The sequence below is a fragment of the Aquarana catesbeiana genome, linkage group LG12 (assembly GCF_042186555.1).
Source record: "Aquarana catesbeiana isolate 2022-GZ linkage group LG12, ASM4218655v1, whole genome shotgun sequence".
NCBI lineage: Eukaryota > Metazoa > Chordata > Amphibia > Anura > Ranidae > Aquarana > Aquarana catesbeiana.
This window is the reverse complement of record NC_133335.1, coordinates 39,510,087-39,527,771: the sequence shown is the minus strand read 5'-3', so window position 1 is coordinate 39,527,771 and position 17,685 is coordinate 39,510,087. Positions and strand designations below refer to the sequence as shown.

General features: G+C 44.9%; 1 protein-coding gene across 7 annotated transcripts in view; it reads left to right on the top strand.

Moving 5' to 3' along the window:
• Positions 1–17,685, top strand: part of KANSL1 (KAT8 regulatory NSL complex subunit 1) — a 175,080-nt gene that overhangs the window by 130,878 nt on the left and 26,517 nt on the right. For all 7 annotated transcript variants that reach the window (XM_073607623.1, XM_073607630.1, XM_073607624.1 and 4 more), the window contains 4 exons: positions 7,093–7,234; positions 7,397–7,516; positions 11,311–11,369; positions 16,073–16,235. In XM_073607623.1, the coding sequence (XP_073463724.1) occupies positions 7,093–7,234; positions 7,397–7,516; positions 11,311–11,369; positions 16,073–16,235 (484 nt within the window). The remainder of the gene's footprint in view (positions 1–7,092; positions 7,235–7,396; positions 7,517–11,310; positions 11,370–16,072; positions 16,236–17,685) is intronic.

The following is a 17,685-nucleotide window of genomic DNA, read 5'->3' as shown; positions in this document are numbered from 1 at the left end:
ATATCTAATGCATACATTGCATAACTGTATCAAATGCGTTTCGGAGTCACTTGGTGCCTTCCTCAGGGGTATTTGTTTTGTCTCAAAGTCTTCTCCAATCCCAAGGACAATAACATATTTACAACTTTATCTGGCAATTCACCCTGTTATATATGTAATAATATAAATATATATATTTTTTCTTTTATATAGTGCTGCAAATTCACTTTTTTTTTTTTTCTCCATGTTTTTATCTTTTACACCTAGTTTCCCATTCAAATATATTTAGCAAAGTAATATTTTGGACATGGGCAGACCCTTATCTATGGACTTGTCAACTTAATGCACATAGTTTTCCAATGTTCTACTCCACAGGTGTCAAACACAAGGCCCACGGGCCGAATCCGGCCCTCCAGGCCATTTCATGTGGCCCTTGCAGCTGCAGGAGAGCTCTGGTCCTCCTCCAGACCCTTACTTTCTGCTTTCAAGCAATGCATACAGCTTCTTCCCAGCAGCAGCATAAGGAAAGGAGGGTACACTGTGATGTAAGGGAGTGTGGGGGACTCCACTTCTGATGGTGGGGTGGCTCTTGACATCTAATGTAAGGGGAGGGGATGCGCTGGACATCTAATCCTACAATCGGCCCTTTTGAGGGCAGTCATAATGCTGATGCGGCCCACAATGAAATTGCATTTGACATCCCAGTTTTACTACTATTAATTACAGACTAGACATTAAAAGGCTTTAATTTCTTGTCACCATCCTTGTTCTTGTATAGTAGTCAAGAGTAAATGTAGATTTTCTATATTATGAGATGGTGTACACATTTCTAGACACTATTGCTTTTATATTGAATTTATTGATAATCCAATTATCAAGAATAACCATTATATTACTAACCTATATGCAAATCCATATGAAATACATGGGATAACGCAAAGCTCTGCTACAGCCTATAGAAGCAGGTTCATCTCTCCCATCTGAGCCTCATTTATTAGTGTGCCTGAGGAACATCGATCGAGGAAACTCTGTATTGGTCATAGTCAGGTCTTCCTGTCCTCACCTCACACAGGATGTGGAATGGGTGTCATAGTTCTTCTGCAGACACGGATGAATAAAGCTTCTATATGCAAACATCTGGAATATTATTTGCATTTAAAACCGTTACCTGTCAAGGGGGAGGATCTGTGTTCTAACACAACACATTGGATGGTTCTGCCTGCATGTTTTCCTACATTTAAAGTGTTACCAAACCCAGGACCCTGCATTCACTATATCTGCTCTCCCACAGTACACACAACATGGAAATGCAATTATTTTAGTAAATATAAACTGCTAAATACCCTTTCTCGTTAGCACTATATAGCAGTCTTGTGACTTCTATCAGTGTTCGGCCGAGCACAGGTTAAAGCTTGTAGGAGGAATTTTTATTCTCTGCCTGTCCTATGAGACTGCATGACCCCTGACCCTCTGTCTGGACAGTACCGATTGGCCCTGTGCTGATCACATGCACCCTTTCAAGAAAAAAAAAAAATCTCAAGCAGTACACACCAAACAGCATGCGCAGAGTGACTCCAAAGGCTCTGTACTATTAGCAGATTGGGGACAGTGGAAGGAGGAGAGGATCAGAGAAGAGAGTCTCAAACTGCCTTTTTAAACAATGTAGAAAATTAACCCCTTGGGTTTAACCGTGAGTAAAGTAAGAAAGCTTTACTGCATATACAGACTGATTTTGCTGTTGTGGGTTTAGTAACACTTTAAGGTTTGATTTGAGCTGTCCATACACATGGGGTGACAGTTTCCCAATCTGGGCATGATGGTTGGATGGGCCGAGTTGTTCTTATTTATATTTTATTTATTTATTTTTCAGTCTAGTAGATGCCTGCTAATAGAGCAGTTATTCAGATAGGTTGGAAAACCAGTTTAAGAAACCATTTTATAATTTGTGATGTCAGCAGTTTCCCACATCACTCACCCACTCTCACCTACCCTCTGCATGGGTGTGATCAAAAAAGCTCACTGTTCACGTTTTTTTGCCATTTTTGGGTAGAACCTGGGGGCAGACAGATTTGTGACCTGTCTGGCTTATCCTCTTAAAGTGGTTGTTGAGCCACTACTATAAAAACATCCCATCCCCTCTGTAACATAACGTTATGTTGCCTCAGTGTCTGTGTTATATAAAAAGCTGCCGAACTGCACCTTTATATCAGAGCACTCCCGCTGAGGTCAGCCGGGGAGAAGAGAGAGAGAGAGCGCGTCGAGGAGTCACGCGAGTGCCAGGAGACGCTCTGATATAGAGGTGCAGATCGACAGCTTTTTATAGAACACAGACACTGGGGCACATAGCGTTATGTTACAGAGGGGATGGGATGTTTTTAATGTAGTTATGATAGCAGCAGGAGGGAAGGGGGCGGCACTGGCGCAGAGCAGGGAGGGGGCGGGCACTGGCGCAGAGCAGGGAGGGGGCGGGCACTGGCGCAGAGCAGGGAGGGGGCGGGCACTGGCGCAGAGCAGGGAGGGGGCGGGCACTGGCGCAGAGCAGGGAGGGGGCGGGCACTGGCGCAGAGCAGGGAGGGGGCGGGCACTGGCGCAGAGCAGGGAGGGGGCGGGCACTGGCGCAGAGCAGGGAGGGGGCGGGCACTGGCGCAGAGCAGGGAGGGGGCGGGCACTGGCGCAGAGCAGGGAGGGGGCGGGCACTGGCGCAGAGCAGGGAGGGGAGGGGGCGGGCACTGGCGCAGAGCAGGGAGGGGAGGGGGCGGCACTGACGCAGAGCAGGGAGGGGAGGGGGCGGCACTGACGCAGAGCAGGGAGGGGAGGGGGCGGCACTGACGCAGAGCAGGGAGGGGAGGGGGCGGCACTGACGCAGAGCAGGGAGTGGAGGGGGCGGCACTGACGCAGAGCAGGGAGGGGAGGGGGCGGCACTGACGCAGAGCAGGGAGGGGAGGGGGCGGCACTGACGCAGAGCAGGGAGGGGAGGGGGCGGCACTGACGCAGAGCAGGGAGGGGAGGGGGCGGCACTGACGCAGAGCAGGGAGGGGAGGGGGCGGCACTGACGCAGAGCAGGGAGGGGACGGGCACTGGCGCAGAGCAGGGAGGGGGCGGGCACTGGCGCAGAGCAGGGAGGGGGCGGGCACTGGCGCAGAGCAGGGAGGGGGCGGGCACTGGCGCAGAGCAGGGAGGGGGCGGGCACTGGCGCAGAGCAGGGAGGGGGCGGGCACTGGCGCAGAGCAGGGAGGGGGCGGGCACTGGCGCAGAGCAGGGAGGGGGCGGGCACTGGCGCAGAGCAGGGAGGGGGCGGGCACTGGCGCAGAGCAGGGAGGGGAGGGGGCGGCACTGACGCAGAGCAGGGAGGGGAGGGGGCGGCACTGACGCAGGGAGGGGAGGGGGCGGCACTGACGCAGAGCAGGGAGGGGAGGGGGCGGCACTGACGCAGAGCAGGGAGGGGAGGGGGCGGCACTGACGCAGAGCAGGGAGGGGAGGGAGCACTTCCACATTTGTTACCACGCAGCGAGGCAGTGATTGGATGCTTCGTGACCCAAAACAAGAAGTTTTGTCCCTTCGGCGAATAAGGACAAGCTTGATGAAGGAATATATGGACATAGGAGAATCGATCAGCCCTGACACTACATGCGACTCCATGATTACAAGGGAAGTCTCTGCCCCCCCGGTTAGAGGCTTGCCCTTGATTTAGAATCGTCTTTGCAGGTTTTGCTATTAATAAAACACGATGCATATTACCCGTTCTATGATTTTCCCGCGTCTCTTCGACTCGCTCACTGTAATAAACCATCGTCATTTAATGTGTTTTCAGGGAGTTTTGATTTTCTTTGGTGATTTCATATTTCTTCCGCCAGTGATGACTCATCTTCAGGTTGTGGATGACGCTGCAGAATATTTTTGGCCGTGGCAGGAAAACCTAGCCTGTCTGGGTGTTTAATGGGCCCGTGTTACTGCATGCAAGCTCTCATTTCACAGTTCATTGCTCATAGTTTGTAATCTCCAGAATTGTGTCGTTTGACTGTTGATTGGCTCTGACCATAAATACAGTCAGCTGTGGGATGTCCGCGAAAAAAAAGCAGCACTTCTGAGTATCACAGATTAGAGGTGTACGAGCCGAAGACCACATGAGATGTATGGTGTCGGCCAGTATACGATTGCTGAAAATTATATAGAGGATTTTTTTTTTTTTTTTCATTTTCTGATCTTCGGTTTTGAAACTGGTGCGTCATGGTTGGCTGGTAACTGAAAAGCGTGCATTGACATGTACTGTCATCCTCTATCAGACCGCAGACTCTGACCACAGCTGTGCCTAGGGGGGGGGAATAAAGCCCAGGTCATAGGACTGGGGCTCCTGTAGGCATCTTATACTTTAAAGCTGAACTTCATGTGGATGTGAAGGTACAAATGAATGCAGCCCTGTATCCATTCTCTTTCTGTATGTGGATGATGGCACTGTAATTATTTTATTTTAAAAAAGCATCCAAGTACATTTTTCCTAATCAATATACAGCTGTGACATGACCCAGATCTTTCCCAACCTGTCTGCAGGGAAACATAAGCAGGCGGAGCTTCTAGTCTTCTGCTGCTGGTCACACGTTCAAAAAAAAAAAAAACAAAACAGGCTTTTGGATGCAGAGTAAAAATATCAAACGGTTTTAAATAGGCATACAAATATATATTTAAAATCAAATCTTTATAAATTTTTTTGGCCATAACCTAGTGTGGGCGGATTTCTGCCAGTCACAGGTTGTCACACCCCTCCAGTCTGTGTCTTAGAATAAGAGGGCGGTGAAGCCTCCGTCAATAGAGATGTCATTTTCAACCTCCATTGTGTTTAGCTGATTAGTGGGCATGGAGGAAGAGAGGGATGAAGTTAGCTGCCATTTACCACTGTTTATACGCCAAGATGTGTGATGTGATAGGGAGGAAATGCTCAGCATAGAAACTCCACTGAAAACTGAGCATGTGCAGAGTTGCCACCACAGCTGCAAAATCCACAACTGCAATGGGGACATGGACAGGAGGGGGTGACAGAGAACAACAGGAACAACCAGGATTTTTGCAGCATACAGAAAAGGAATCCTATAGTGACTGAGTATGAACAGCATGTAATATGCATCATTTGATAATTTTTTATGATGTGGGTTTAATAACACTTTTCTGTTTGAATAAGATGGTCCCCTGATTTGGATTTAGGGAGACCCCTTTCACACTGCCAGCGTTTTTCAGGCGCTACAGCGCTAAAAATATCGCCTGTGTATCGCCTGAAAAAAGCGGCTCCATTCACTCCAGTGTGAAAGCCCAAGGGCTTTCACACTGGAGCGGTGCGCTGGCAGGGCGTCACAAAAATTCCTGCCAGCAGCTTCTTTGGAGCGGTGAACTCACCGCTGCTCCCCATTGAAATCAATGGGGCAGCGCTTTTGCGGGCGGATTTAACCCCTTTTCGGCCGCTAGCGGGGGGTTAAAACCGCCCTGCTAGCGGCCGAAAAACGCAGCTAAAAATAACGCTGCTTTACCACCGACTCCCCCCTCAGCTCGGTGTGAAAGCCGTCTTTGGGTCCTACAGAGTTCCCTTTTTGTGTAGGTACTCCCGGGTTAGCCCAGGTCAATTAAGGAGCTAAATTCATTATTTAGAGGGAAAAAAAAAGTGAGGGTTTAAGTACAAACCGTGTAAGTATGTGAGTATGACTTGGCATCAGCCCCCTGTATTCCCTGTACAGCAGGGCTAAGTGATAAACAGGGAAGCAGCACAATTGGTTATGTGCTTACAAGGATCATGCTGATAGGAGTAGATAAACCCGAGAGATGATCTAATCACCATGCTGCTTCCCTTTCAATGTCGGGAGGCTCCATGACAGCCTGGGCTCGAATGATGGATGCAATAATGCTTGCTGCATTTTGTGGCTAAAAAGGATTGCAGGGGACGGCTCCGGATTGAAGGGGAGTATTTTATCAAATGTGTTTGTTTTTTTTTTTTGTTTTTTGTTTTTGTTTTTTTTTTTTTGTTTTTTTTGTTTTTTTGTTTTGTTTGTTTTTTACTGAGCTTTTTGTTTTAATATTGGACTGGTGCTGTACTTTAAATGCTTCCTTTTAACTGTGATGCATTGTGATCAAGTGTAAGCCCTCATGCACACAGGCTGTTAAAAAAACGTTATGAAAACGCCAGTATCTTTGCAGTGAATTTTTTAAACTTTTTTCAGCTTTTTTCAGCGTTTTTGCAATAGCGTTTTTTAGCGTTTTTGAGCGTTTTTCCGCGTTAGCTTTTTAAGCGTTTTTGAGCGTTTTTGAGCGTTTTTCAGTGTTAGAACGTTTTTACAGCTGAAAAACGTCTTTCAGAACGCACTGGTCCTGGGTTTTTTTTACAGCTTAAAAACGCTTATGCCACTTGCAGCTCAAAAACGCCTAGGTGGGCATGAAGCCATAGACTAACATAGACAGGCCTTTTTAAGCTGCAAAAAAAGCTCAAAAAAGCAGCTGTAAAAACGTCCATGTGCATGAGGACTTAAAGTAAAATGATCTGTTCTCTATTATGTTGCCACATTTTGTTGCTTGCGTGTTTCCAGGTAAAAAAAAATATAGGTGAGGTTGAAATGTAAAATTAAACGACCTGGTTAAAGATGGATTATATGACTGCATGTGCAGTTGATATTCTGAAAGAGGATTGGTTTCCTCTGTCAGTTTTTTTTTTTCCCCTCAAGCAGCCTTGTGAGCCCGACATTCCTGCCATACTGCACAGCCAGATCCTTGACTTCAGTACAGCTTGGACAGTCTGCTGCAGTCATCCCTTTGCTCTCTCCGCCTATCAGCATTTTACCTGTCAGCCTCAGTACCTTGTAGGAGAGCCTGATTGGCTTATATTGGTAGGCTTCCCTATCCCATTGTGCTTTGCTGTGTCACAGGGGATTGCAGAGTGCTGTCGAGACAAATTCAGCTGTTTATATTGCATTCGCAAATACATTTATTATTTTTTAAATGGACAGCTTAAGGCTTTCTTGACACTTTTTATATGTGAGAACGTTTGGTTATTTCCCTTTTTGCTTATGTTTTCTTTCCAGGCATCAGCATTTTGTTTTGAGCTGGTATTGAAAGCTTCCCTATCTTTGTTTTTTGCAGGAAAAGGCGCTGTGAGTGGACATGGCCTCGGGAGCGGGCAGATGTTGTGAGTCGGTGGAACTGGTTACAGGCTCACGTCTCCGACTTGGAATACCGTATCCGGCAACACACCGACTTCTACAGACAGCTGCGAGCAGGAAAGGTGAGCGTGGAATTGACCTGGGAGCGCTTCTCCTTTCTGGCTGGTTACAGTCGGCTCCGCGGGGAATACTCGCAGGGTCTCACTTTCCTTCTGTTCTCATGGAATGAGCCTTTTATATATTTGGTTTGTTCCCTAATCGGCATTGATTTTGTCTGTTCACAGGGCCAGATTCTCCTTGGTGATGCCGGTCCTTCAGAAAGCTGTTTGGGGGACACATCGCATATTTCTCCAGACAGCAGAACCGCAATCTCTACATCCACATCAGCAGACCCTGAACGAAAGGTAAGGAATGGGTAAAGATGGAAGCTATGGTGTGTTTTCAGTGAATGCACACCGGGTTCTTCTATTGTGACATTACATTTTTGCAATTTCCTGTAGGTTTGTATCGGTGTATTCATCCAAGTAGTCGGCATTCTTAGTAAAGCTTCTTTTTTTTTTTTTTTTTTTAACCCTGCAAGACAATTGCATAATGTGCTAGTACGCATCGCCTACTAACACATTATGAAATGCTTACCTCAGAATGAAGCCCTCCAGTGGCACGCTGTAGCCCCTGATAGGGCTTCCTTCTTCACCCAGTCTTCCTCCCGGTTTTGGCATCCTCCGGCTGGCTGATTGGCTGCGCCCCGATGACACAATAGACTGCGGCACGTTACTCTGAAGGGATGGCACGGGTTACATCGACTGCATGCAGTGTGAATATCCCCTAAACTGTACAGGTTTTGGAGATATTCACTGTATGTACAGGTAAGCCTTATAGGCTTACCTGTAGGTACAAGTAAAAATGGGTTTACTTCCACTTTAAAGAGCAGACTGGCCAGAAATAAACATCACTTTTACAGGCGTTTTGGTGTCTATATTTTCAGCCTGTAAGTATGTTATTCTATGCGCTCTTGCACACATAGGTGTTTACAGATGTTTTAGAAGACGAGTGTTCATAAAAAAAATAACTAGTGCGATCAGGAGTGGAGCGTGTGGGCAGAAAAATGCGCATAAGCTTACATTTACTCTAAAGATGTTTAGGCGTATCTGTGTGTTAAAAGAGAAGTATGGGGGGGGGTTCTTCAGAATCATGCTTACCTAGGTAGATGCAGCATGATGCTGCATCTGTCCCCTGTTAGCTCTAACACTGAGAACCGAGCGATTAAACACTGCTGTCTGCTCCCCCACGCTCACTAGAGTGCCGGGCTGTGGAGCAAGTGGCCAGTTCAGGCTCTCAGCGGCTCGCTGAGCCTATTGAGGATCCTTGTCTCGATCTTGCCCCAGCCTGGACCGGCTCTGACACGTCAGCGGGCTGTAGCCCACTGCTGAAAACGGGTCACCGGAATGCAGAACGAACGGCAATCCTGTGATCCACTTTAAAGTAGTTCTGAAACCAAAATGTGTTTTTTTTACCTTTTTTTTAATGTATTCCCTGAATTAAAGTAAAAAAAAATGTTTTACAGCTTGCTGTCCTCCCCCCCACCTCCCTAAATACTTACCCGAGTCCTTAATTTAGCACGGTGCACTCCTCTCTTCCTCTTCACACAGGGACTCGGACAGCAGCAGGAGCCATTGGCTTCTGCTGCTGTCAAATGCTGTGAGTAGTAAAGGGGCCAAGCCACGCTGTTTGTGTCTATGGAGCGTGGCTCTATAGACACAGCTCAGGAGTGAGCATGCTCATGTGGCCCCCCCATAGCAAGCGGCCTGCTTTATGGGCACATGGAAAAGAGGAGGAGCCAGTATCGCCGGTAGGGGGCCCCTGAAGAGGAGGTTCTCTGTGGAATACCCTTGCACAGAGCAGATAAGTATGCCATGGTAATATTTTAACTTTAAAAAATGCCTGTAGCCACACTTTAATGCATTCTAATGGCCAAAATCAATTAATATTCAGGCTAATAAAATACATTTAATATGTAACGCGTTCAAAATGCGGCTTTTACTGTGTTTTTTTCTAAGCAGCTTTTCTTCTGCCAGGAGAAAAGGCACTTGTAGAGGTGCTGAGCAAACGCACAGTACACATGAAGCCTAAAAAAGAAACCAGGACCGACTCTTCCCATGAATGAAGTGTGTGTTCTGTGCTGATGGTTGCTGTATTCGTTTGAAACCTAAAGAAAGTCCTCTGCCCCCAAATACCCCCTACAACGGTGATCTTCAGTGCTGCTGGTGTTATGTAGAGGCTTCACCAGTGACAGGCACTCATCAAGTGCTGATCATGCCCACCCTTTGTGCCCCCTCTCCATTCATAGAACCTGCGCTGTCGGTTGCCACATTGAAAAGCGTTTTCTTTTTTGAAAGGTGGACCTTTCTTTTATACTCCATTCATGTTTTTCACTGTGGAAACCATTATCCAGGGGCAGAAGACTTACACAGCAGCCACCACACACAGGACACTCTTCATCCATGAGAAGTCCCTGATGTGATTTTTGAATCACTTGTAGGATTTTGTATCCTCTGCTTTCTCTGCATCTTTGGAGAAGGTCCAGCCACATCGCTCTCACTTACATATTACGTATTGTAACACACATTCCCACTATATTGTGTTCCGCTAACGCTCAGACAAAGGTGTATGTAGCATTTCTGTTAGTGCACCACACGGTGCGTTCGGGTGCCAAAATGAATTGCACCACATCGCTCCAGTGAGTGTAAATGGGTGCCAACGGTGTTTGCTTTGCCCCCTTCTGCTCAGCATGTTTTTGGGCCACAAAAAAAGGTCGCTTTAGGTGTGATTTAGCGTCTTGTAGGCTGGTGTCGCCTCATGGCTCATATTACTTTTAAAAGGCCCAGGCAGTGGGTGGTTTTTTGCCTTGCTTGAAGGATTAGGTGCCCACTGTTTTCCGTTTCCAACTATATTATATAAAATAGGAACATCTGAGAGAATGGTGACCCCCTTCAAATGACCAGGACAGTTACAAGGGGTCCCTCCTTTGAAATCGCGCTACTTCAGTGCGATTTTAAAGCTGCTGGTCAGTGAGATTTTATGTGCGGCTTCTGTCCGACTTCATGCACAGATGTCCTTGCAAGTCGCACATGAAATCCCCAATAATAGTGCAGGAACCTTTTTTCAAATTGGAGTCGCACCTATTTGAACAGTTCCATAGGGTGTGACTTGTCATGCCATTTTGAACTGTTAAATCGCATGACAAGTCGCACCAGTGTGAACGAGGGCTTAAATGCAGACATGTGGATGGAAATCACATTGAACCATGTTTTATTCATTGTCTGTTTATGTTGTTTGCAATGCATTTGTTTTCAACTGCTGCAGAAGTTCTCAGGCTTAAAAGTGCGCCACCCTGTGGCCAAATTTGATTTAAAAATCTCCATAGTAAACGCAAGAGGCAGAGTAGATCAAAGCTTAAAAGTAACAAATGCAGGTAACCGCAATTGAGACAGAACTTGCTGTTATTTTGGTATGTTCAGTAAAGCTAACGTTGTTTTCTTTTTTGTTTTTTTTTCTTCCATTTTATGTGGTACACTTTTTCTATGGAACCATTCACAGAACGTCCTGCCCACATAGGGCTTGATTGCTGCTGATTTACTTATTTTTTTGTTTATAGCAGAGCGTCGTGGTCTTCTGTTCAGGGCACTTGTAATAAGCTGCCTTCACTTACACCAGGTCCACATTATGTAACCTGAATAACATCATGCTGACTGACAGCAGAGCTTACACATCAAAGCTTTGAATGTTTCCATTGCCTGATGGGAGTCGGTCATTTTTTCCTGAATCAGACCTTCCCAGCAAACATACTGATGTGGTTATATATTGCAGTCATTGGAGCTGATGCTGCTCTGTGTAGTTTTTCCTTTTTAAACACTGGAAAATGTTAGCTTATTTTTTTTTCCCCCCATATATTACAGGAAGGGTTTATTTTAGTTATTACACTGCATCCCATAATCTGGAATTTTCACACCCCTCCCATCTGGTGTCATTACTGCAGCATATTTGTAGAGAACAACTGGCAGAAGAGCGACTTGAGACAGCACTATCCCCCTCTGGTGGCGACTACTTGTAACGGCACCTTCGTGCAATCTATATGATTCAATCCGATGTAATAATGCCGTTGTGTCTGACTGATCTTTTCTGTTTCTGCACTCTGTAGGCCGAGACTGGAAATACAGAAGCGAAAATCCTGCAGAAGCCCATTAATGGAGTTGTTATGTGAGTATGATTTGTGAACGACAGACCTTATTTTCAGGCTAATAGATTTTTTGATTTTTTTTTTTTCCCCCCCATCTATCTGTGGATAGTTCAAGCTACTTCTAGTATTAAAGGAGTTGTACAAATGTAGAAGTATCTCCTGCTATTTTTTAACATGGTGAGGCATTTTGTTCAAATGTTCGGAAGGTAAATTTGGGAGAATAACAAATTGAATTTAACGTAAAACTTGGGTTTTAAAAAAATATAGCATAATCTATTCAAGCTGAACAAAGTACATTACCAGGATACTGGCTCATTTTACTGCAGATGGAGATAGGGGGAGGGGACTGCGCTAAAACTTGGTGGGTTTCACCGTTGTAATGGCATAATCGGCCCCAGTGATGAAAAACCTTTCATTACCCATCATCTATTTAAGATGTGTACACCAAACATAAACTTCTTCAGGATCAATTTATTAAGCCATCATGACTTTTTAAATTTTTTTTCTTGTATTTTACCCCATGATAGTTTTGTCATAAAAACATTTGGTTCATAAAGCAAAATTCAGCACAGATGAGGTTTTTTTTTTCTATAAAATTATTAAACCTCAGAGGGGGTGTCTGTTTTTCATGAAAAGTTTTTTTTTGTTTTTTGTCCCCCCCCCCCCCCCCCCTTATTGCTCAACCTCTACATGGATGGTGTCTACTTTCTTTTCTCCTTTAGCTGCTCTTTCAATTCCTTGAACCACACTGTGTACAGCACATCCGGAAAGTATTCACAGCGCTTCACTTTTTCCACATTTTTGTTATGTTACAGCCTTATTCCAAAATGGATTAAATTCATTATTTTCCTCAAAATTCTACAAGCAATACCCCATAATGACAACGTGAAAGAAGTTTGTTTGAAATCTTTGCAAATTTATTAAAAATAAAAAATGAAAAAAAAATCCCATGTACCCGAAGTATTCACAGCCTTTGCTCAATATTTTGTTGAAGCGCCTTTGGCACCAATTACAGCCTCATGTCTTTTTGAGTATGATGCTACAAGCTTGGCGCACCTATTTTGGGCAGTTTCTCCCCATCTTTTTTGCAGGACCTATCAAGCTTCATTGGGTTGGATTTGGGGGGGGCCTCCTCTCTCCACAGAGAAACACTGGAGCTCTGTCAGAGTGACCATCGGTTCTTGGTCACCTCCCTGACTAAGGCCCTTCTCCCCCCCGATCGCTCAGTTTGGTCGGGCAGCCCGCTCTAAGAAGAGTCCTGGTGCTTCCAAACTTCTTCCATTTACGGATGATGGAAACCACTGTCCTCATTGGGACCTTTGATGCTGCAGACATTTTTCTGTACCCTTCCCTAGATCTGTACCTCAATACAGTCTCGGAGATCTAGAGACAGTTCCTTTGAATTCATGGCTTGGTTTGTGCTCTGACATGCACTGTTACCTGTGGGACCTTTTATAGACAGGTGTGTGCCTTTCCAAATCCTGTCCAATCAACTGAATTTACCACAGGTGGACTCCAATCAAGTTGTAGAAACATCTCAAGGATGATCAGTGGAAACAGGATGCACCTGAGCTCAATTTTGAGTGTCATGGCAAACCTGTGAATAAATGTTTTGATTTTTTTTTGTTTTGTTTTGTTTTTATTTTTAATAAATTTGCAAAGATTTCAAACAAACTTTTTTCACGTTGTCATTATGGGGTATTTGTAGAAATTTGAGGAAAATAATGAATTTTAATCCATTTTGGAATAAGGCTGTAACATAACAAAATGTGGAAAAAGGGAAGCTCTGAATACTTTCCGGATTCACTGTAGCTCCCTTTAAGTTCACACTATGAGAGCAGCATGTACAGCAAGCTTTTGTGAAGCATTTCGGGTTGCTTTTGTTGAAGCCACTTGCCGACCGCTGCAAGCCGATATACGTCGGCACAATGGCAGCGTTGGGCAAATGGGCGTACCTGTACGTTCCCTTTAATTAGCGGGCGCGTGACCGTGCCAGCAGGACCCGCGGACCCGGTGTCGCGCGATCGTGTCACGGAGCCGCAGAACAGGGATGTAAACAAGGCATTTCCCCATTCTGTCTAGTGACATGACAGGGGATCATCTGCTCCCTGTCATCAGCAGTGATCACTGTCGTGTCAGTGGTATCCCCCCTCCCCCCACAGTTAGAATCACTCCCTAGGACACACTTAATCCCTTGATCGCCCCCTAGTGTTTAACCCCTTTCCAGCCAGTGTAATTTACACAGTAATCAGTGCATTTTTATAGGACTGATCGCTGTATAAATGACAATGGTCCCAAAATAGTGTCCGATGTGTCCGCCAAAATGTCGCAGATTGCCGCCATTACTAATAAAAAAAAAAAATAAATAAATAATAACATAAAAATGCCATAAAACTATCCCTTATTTTGTAGGCGCTATACATTTTTCGCAAACCAATCAATATACGCTTATTGCGATTTTTACCAAAAATGTGTAGAAGAATATATATCGGCCTAAACTGAGGAAAACATTTGGGTTTTTTTTATATATTTTTTGGGGATATTTATTATAGCAAAAATTAAAAAATATTGTTTTTTTTTTCAAAATTATCGCTCTTTATTTGTTTATAGCGCAAAAAATAAAACCGCAGAGGTGATCAAATACCACCAAAAGAAAGCTCTATTTATGGGAAAAAAAGGACATCAATTTTGTTTTGGTGTAATGTGGCACGACCGCGCAATTGTCAGTTAAGACCCCTTTCACACGGGAGACATTTTTCAGGCACTTTAGCGCTAAAAATAGCGCCTGTAAAACGCCTGAAAAAAGCCTCAGCTGCAATCCCAGTGTTGAAGCCTGAGTGCTTTCACACTGGAGCGCTATGCTGGCAGGGAGTCACAAAGTCCTGCAAGCAGCTTCTTTGCAGCGCTGTAGGAGCGGTGAATACACTGCTCCTATAGCGCCCCTGCCCATTGAAATCTAGATATGTGCACACTGAAATATATTTAATTTCGTTTTCGACCGAAAAATAAATTTATTTAGTTACTCCCGAAATGAGTTTTTATTTATTTTGTTTCATTAAAAAATGCATTTGTCCGAAAATGCGATATAATGAAGGTCGAATCTGTCATTGAAGGCTTATGGTGTCTGTCGAATGTCCTAAGAAGATTAGACGGAGCAGCTAAACTGTAAGACGCCGCAGTGGTACATTTCCGCTCGAATGTTCCACCTACAAGCTATAGTAGAATTCTAATGTTGTACGACACTAGTAATAATTATATTAATTATTATTACTAGTCAGCCAACATTAGAATTCTTCTATAGCCTATGGGCTGAGCATTTGACCAGAAATGTCCGCTCGCAGCGACTGCTTCATCGAATCTTCATTTAAAATCTTTCCTCTAAGTAGAATAATCTTGGACTAATAGAGCTAAGGTTAGGCATATTCGACCCCAGGTTCGATGGACACAGATCGCTATTGTCAGTGTCAGTTCAAATCTCCTATCTATATCGAACTGTTGTCGGAAAGAAAACGAAAATAAAGCATTTGTTTACGTCGGATCTCTCCGTTTTCGGATTCTGCACGTTTGTTAAAACGATAACGAAAATACCCAAAATTCGGACGAAAACGAATGCACATGTCGATTGAAATCGTTGGGTAGTACCTCCAGCAAACCGCCGCTGCAGTGGTGGTTTGCGGGCGGTTTTAACCCTTTTTCGGCCGGTAGTGAGTTAAAACCGCCCTGCTAGCGGCCCGAATAGCGCTGCTAAAACAACGGTAAAGTGGCGCTAAAAATGGCGGCGATTTACCGCCGGCGCCCAGGCGCCAGCAGTGTGAAAGCACTTGCAACGCAGTGCCAAATCGCAAAAAAGTGCTCTGGTCAGGAAGGGGATAAAATCTCCCGGGGCTGAAGCAGTTAAAGAAGTCTTTAGGTCTACATTGGGACTGTTAAGCACGGGTCTTAATAGGAGTGCTGACTGTCATGTTAAAGAAGCTGCTAGCAGTCATCAATAAGCTTGAAGACTGCAAGCAGCTTGTTTAAAGTGACAGCACTCCTATTAAGATCTCTGTTTAACATTCCTTACTGGAGCTGTATGATACTTGAAAGGCAAAGCTCTGGAAATGCTTGTAAAACTTGCTGTACACAACGCTCTTATACAAGCTGAAGTTCATGTAAACAAAGGCCTAACTGTAGTTGTGCCAGTTTTTTTTTTTTTTTTTTTTTTTTTTTATATTGGCGTAATTGTATAATGAATACCCGTTGATCTGCCAGTTTCTGCTGTCTCAGCACAAAGTTGATAGTTTGGTCAAGAAGCATTGGGTTGAATCACGGTTGGGTTCCTACAGCTGTGGTACACCAGTGATGACGTTTCCCCACTGTTTTTGTGTCTGATCGTTCCTAAAAGGTCGAGCAATGGTCAACATCTTTCCTTGTCCCCAGTAATTTGTTTTAACTTCAAAAGATTCAAAGAGGATGGTGTCACACCATGAGCTGACCTTGACTTTAGTCAAATACGGAGCCTGAATGAGCTTCAACTTGTCAATAATCATGGCAAACTGAAATGGCAATTGTGGCTGAAGCTGGCCTTCCTGTAAACAAGATTTCTATTGATCATCCCTTCTACACATCTCAAATAGCCCTGGTGACTGTCCGAAAGTGAGTCCTTGTTTCAGGACTTCCTCCTTATGTCATATTCTGTTTTTTTCCACATTGAAACTTCATATCTGGTCTCCTTCTTCAACAGGCTCCCCCAGCGTTCATGCTCCGAGATTGAAGAGCAGATGTCCACCAAGTCCACCACTACCATATCGGACAGCAGCTCTGTGTGTGCAAGAACAAGGCCTGTCCTCCACTGCAAGAGGAGGAGGGTGGTGAGGCCTGACCGGATCCTTCCTCTTCATCGGAAGGTAAGAGGACCTGTATTGTGAGGTGTGAGTTAATCGTTTAAAGACAATAGTTGCCTATGAGGTTTAGTGTGGTATTGTATAATTTTTGGTGTGCCCTACGGTAGTGTCCTCTTCCGGTAGTGTCCTCTTCCATATCAATGAATGATACCACAATTCAGACATGCCCTCAGATTTACTAGATATGACTCCCAGGCAAAAATATTGGTTCAAATACAAAGTGCACTGTATTGTCAAAAGTATTGGGACGCCTGTCTTTACACGTACATGAACTTTAATTGCGTCTTAGTCCCTAGTGCTCATTATTTCGTTGACCCACCCTTTGCAGCTTCAGCTCTTCCGGGAACGCTGTCCACAAGGTTTAGGAGAGTGTCTATGGGAATGTGACCATTCTTCCAGAAGTGCATTTGTGAGGTCAGGCACTGATGTTGGACAAGAAGACCTGGCTCGTAGTCTCCGCTCTAATTCATCCCAAAGGTGTTCTGTCGGGTTAAGGTCAGGACTCTGTGCAGGCCAGTCAAGTTCCTCCACCCCAAACTCGCTCATCCATGTCTTGGGGTTGCTTTTCAGGGGTTGGGCTTGGCCCCCTAGTTCCAATAAAGGGAACACTTAAGGTGTCAGCATACCAAGATGTTTTGGACAATTTCATGCTCCAAACTTTGTGGGAACAGTTTGGGGATGGCCCCTTCCTTTTCCAACCTGACTGCTGACCAGTACACAAAGCAAGGTCCATATAGACATGGATGAGCGAGTTTTGCGTGGAGGAACTTGACTTGCCTGCACAGAATCCTGACCCAGACCCAATAGAACCCCTTTGGGAGGAATTAAAGCAGACTGCTAGCAAGGCCTTTTTGTCCACATCAGTGCCTGACCTCACAAATGCACTTCTGGAAGAATGGTCAAGCATTCACATAGACACACTCCTAAACCTTGTGGACAGTCCTCCTAGAAGAGTTGAAGCTGTTATAGCTGCAAAGGTTTGGCCAACTAAATATTGAACCCTACGGATTAAGACTGGGATGCCATTAAAGTTCATGTGCGTGTAAAGGCAGGCGTCCCGATACTTTTGGCAATATAGTGCACCTGTATGTTATGGCTTTAGGAACAATATATTGGTATTTGACACAATGGGCTCACCAACCTGAAGCTGTACAGGGTGTTTACACAATTTAATTCCCCACTCTGATTCCATGTGCAGCATTATTGTGATATATATATATATATTTTTTTTATTATTATCATTATTTAATTATAAATATGTAGTCTTGAAGTGCCGGTTCACACAAGCGACTTAGCCGCCTGACAAGTCGTGCTCCATGCATTGCAATAGAACCATTGTAATAGGAACGACCCAAGTCACTCCGACTTAGAAAAAGGGTCCTGTATTACTTTGGGATGACTTCGGAGTGGCTTGCAGTGTCTTCTATACAGAAGTCATTCTGCGAGCCGCGCT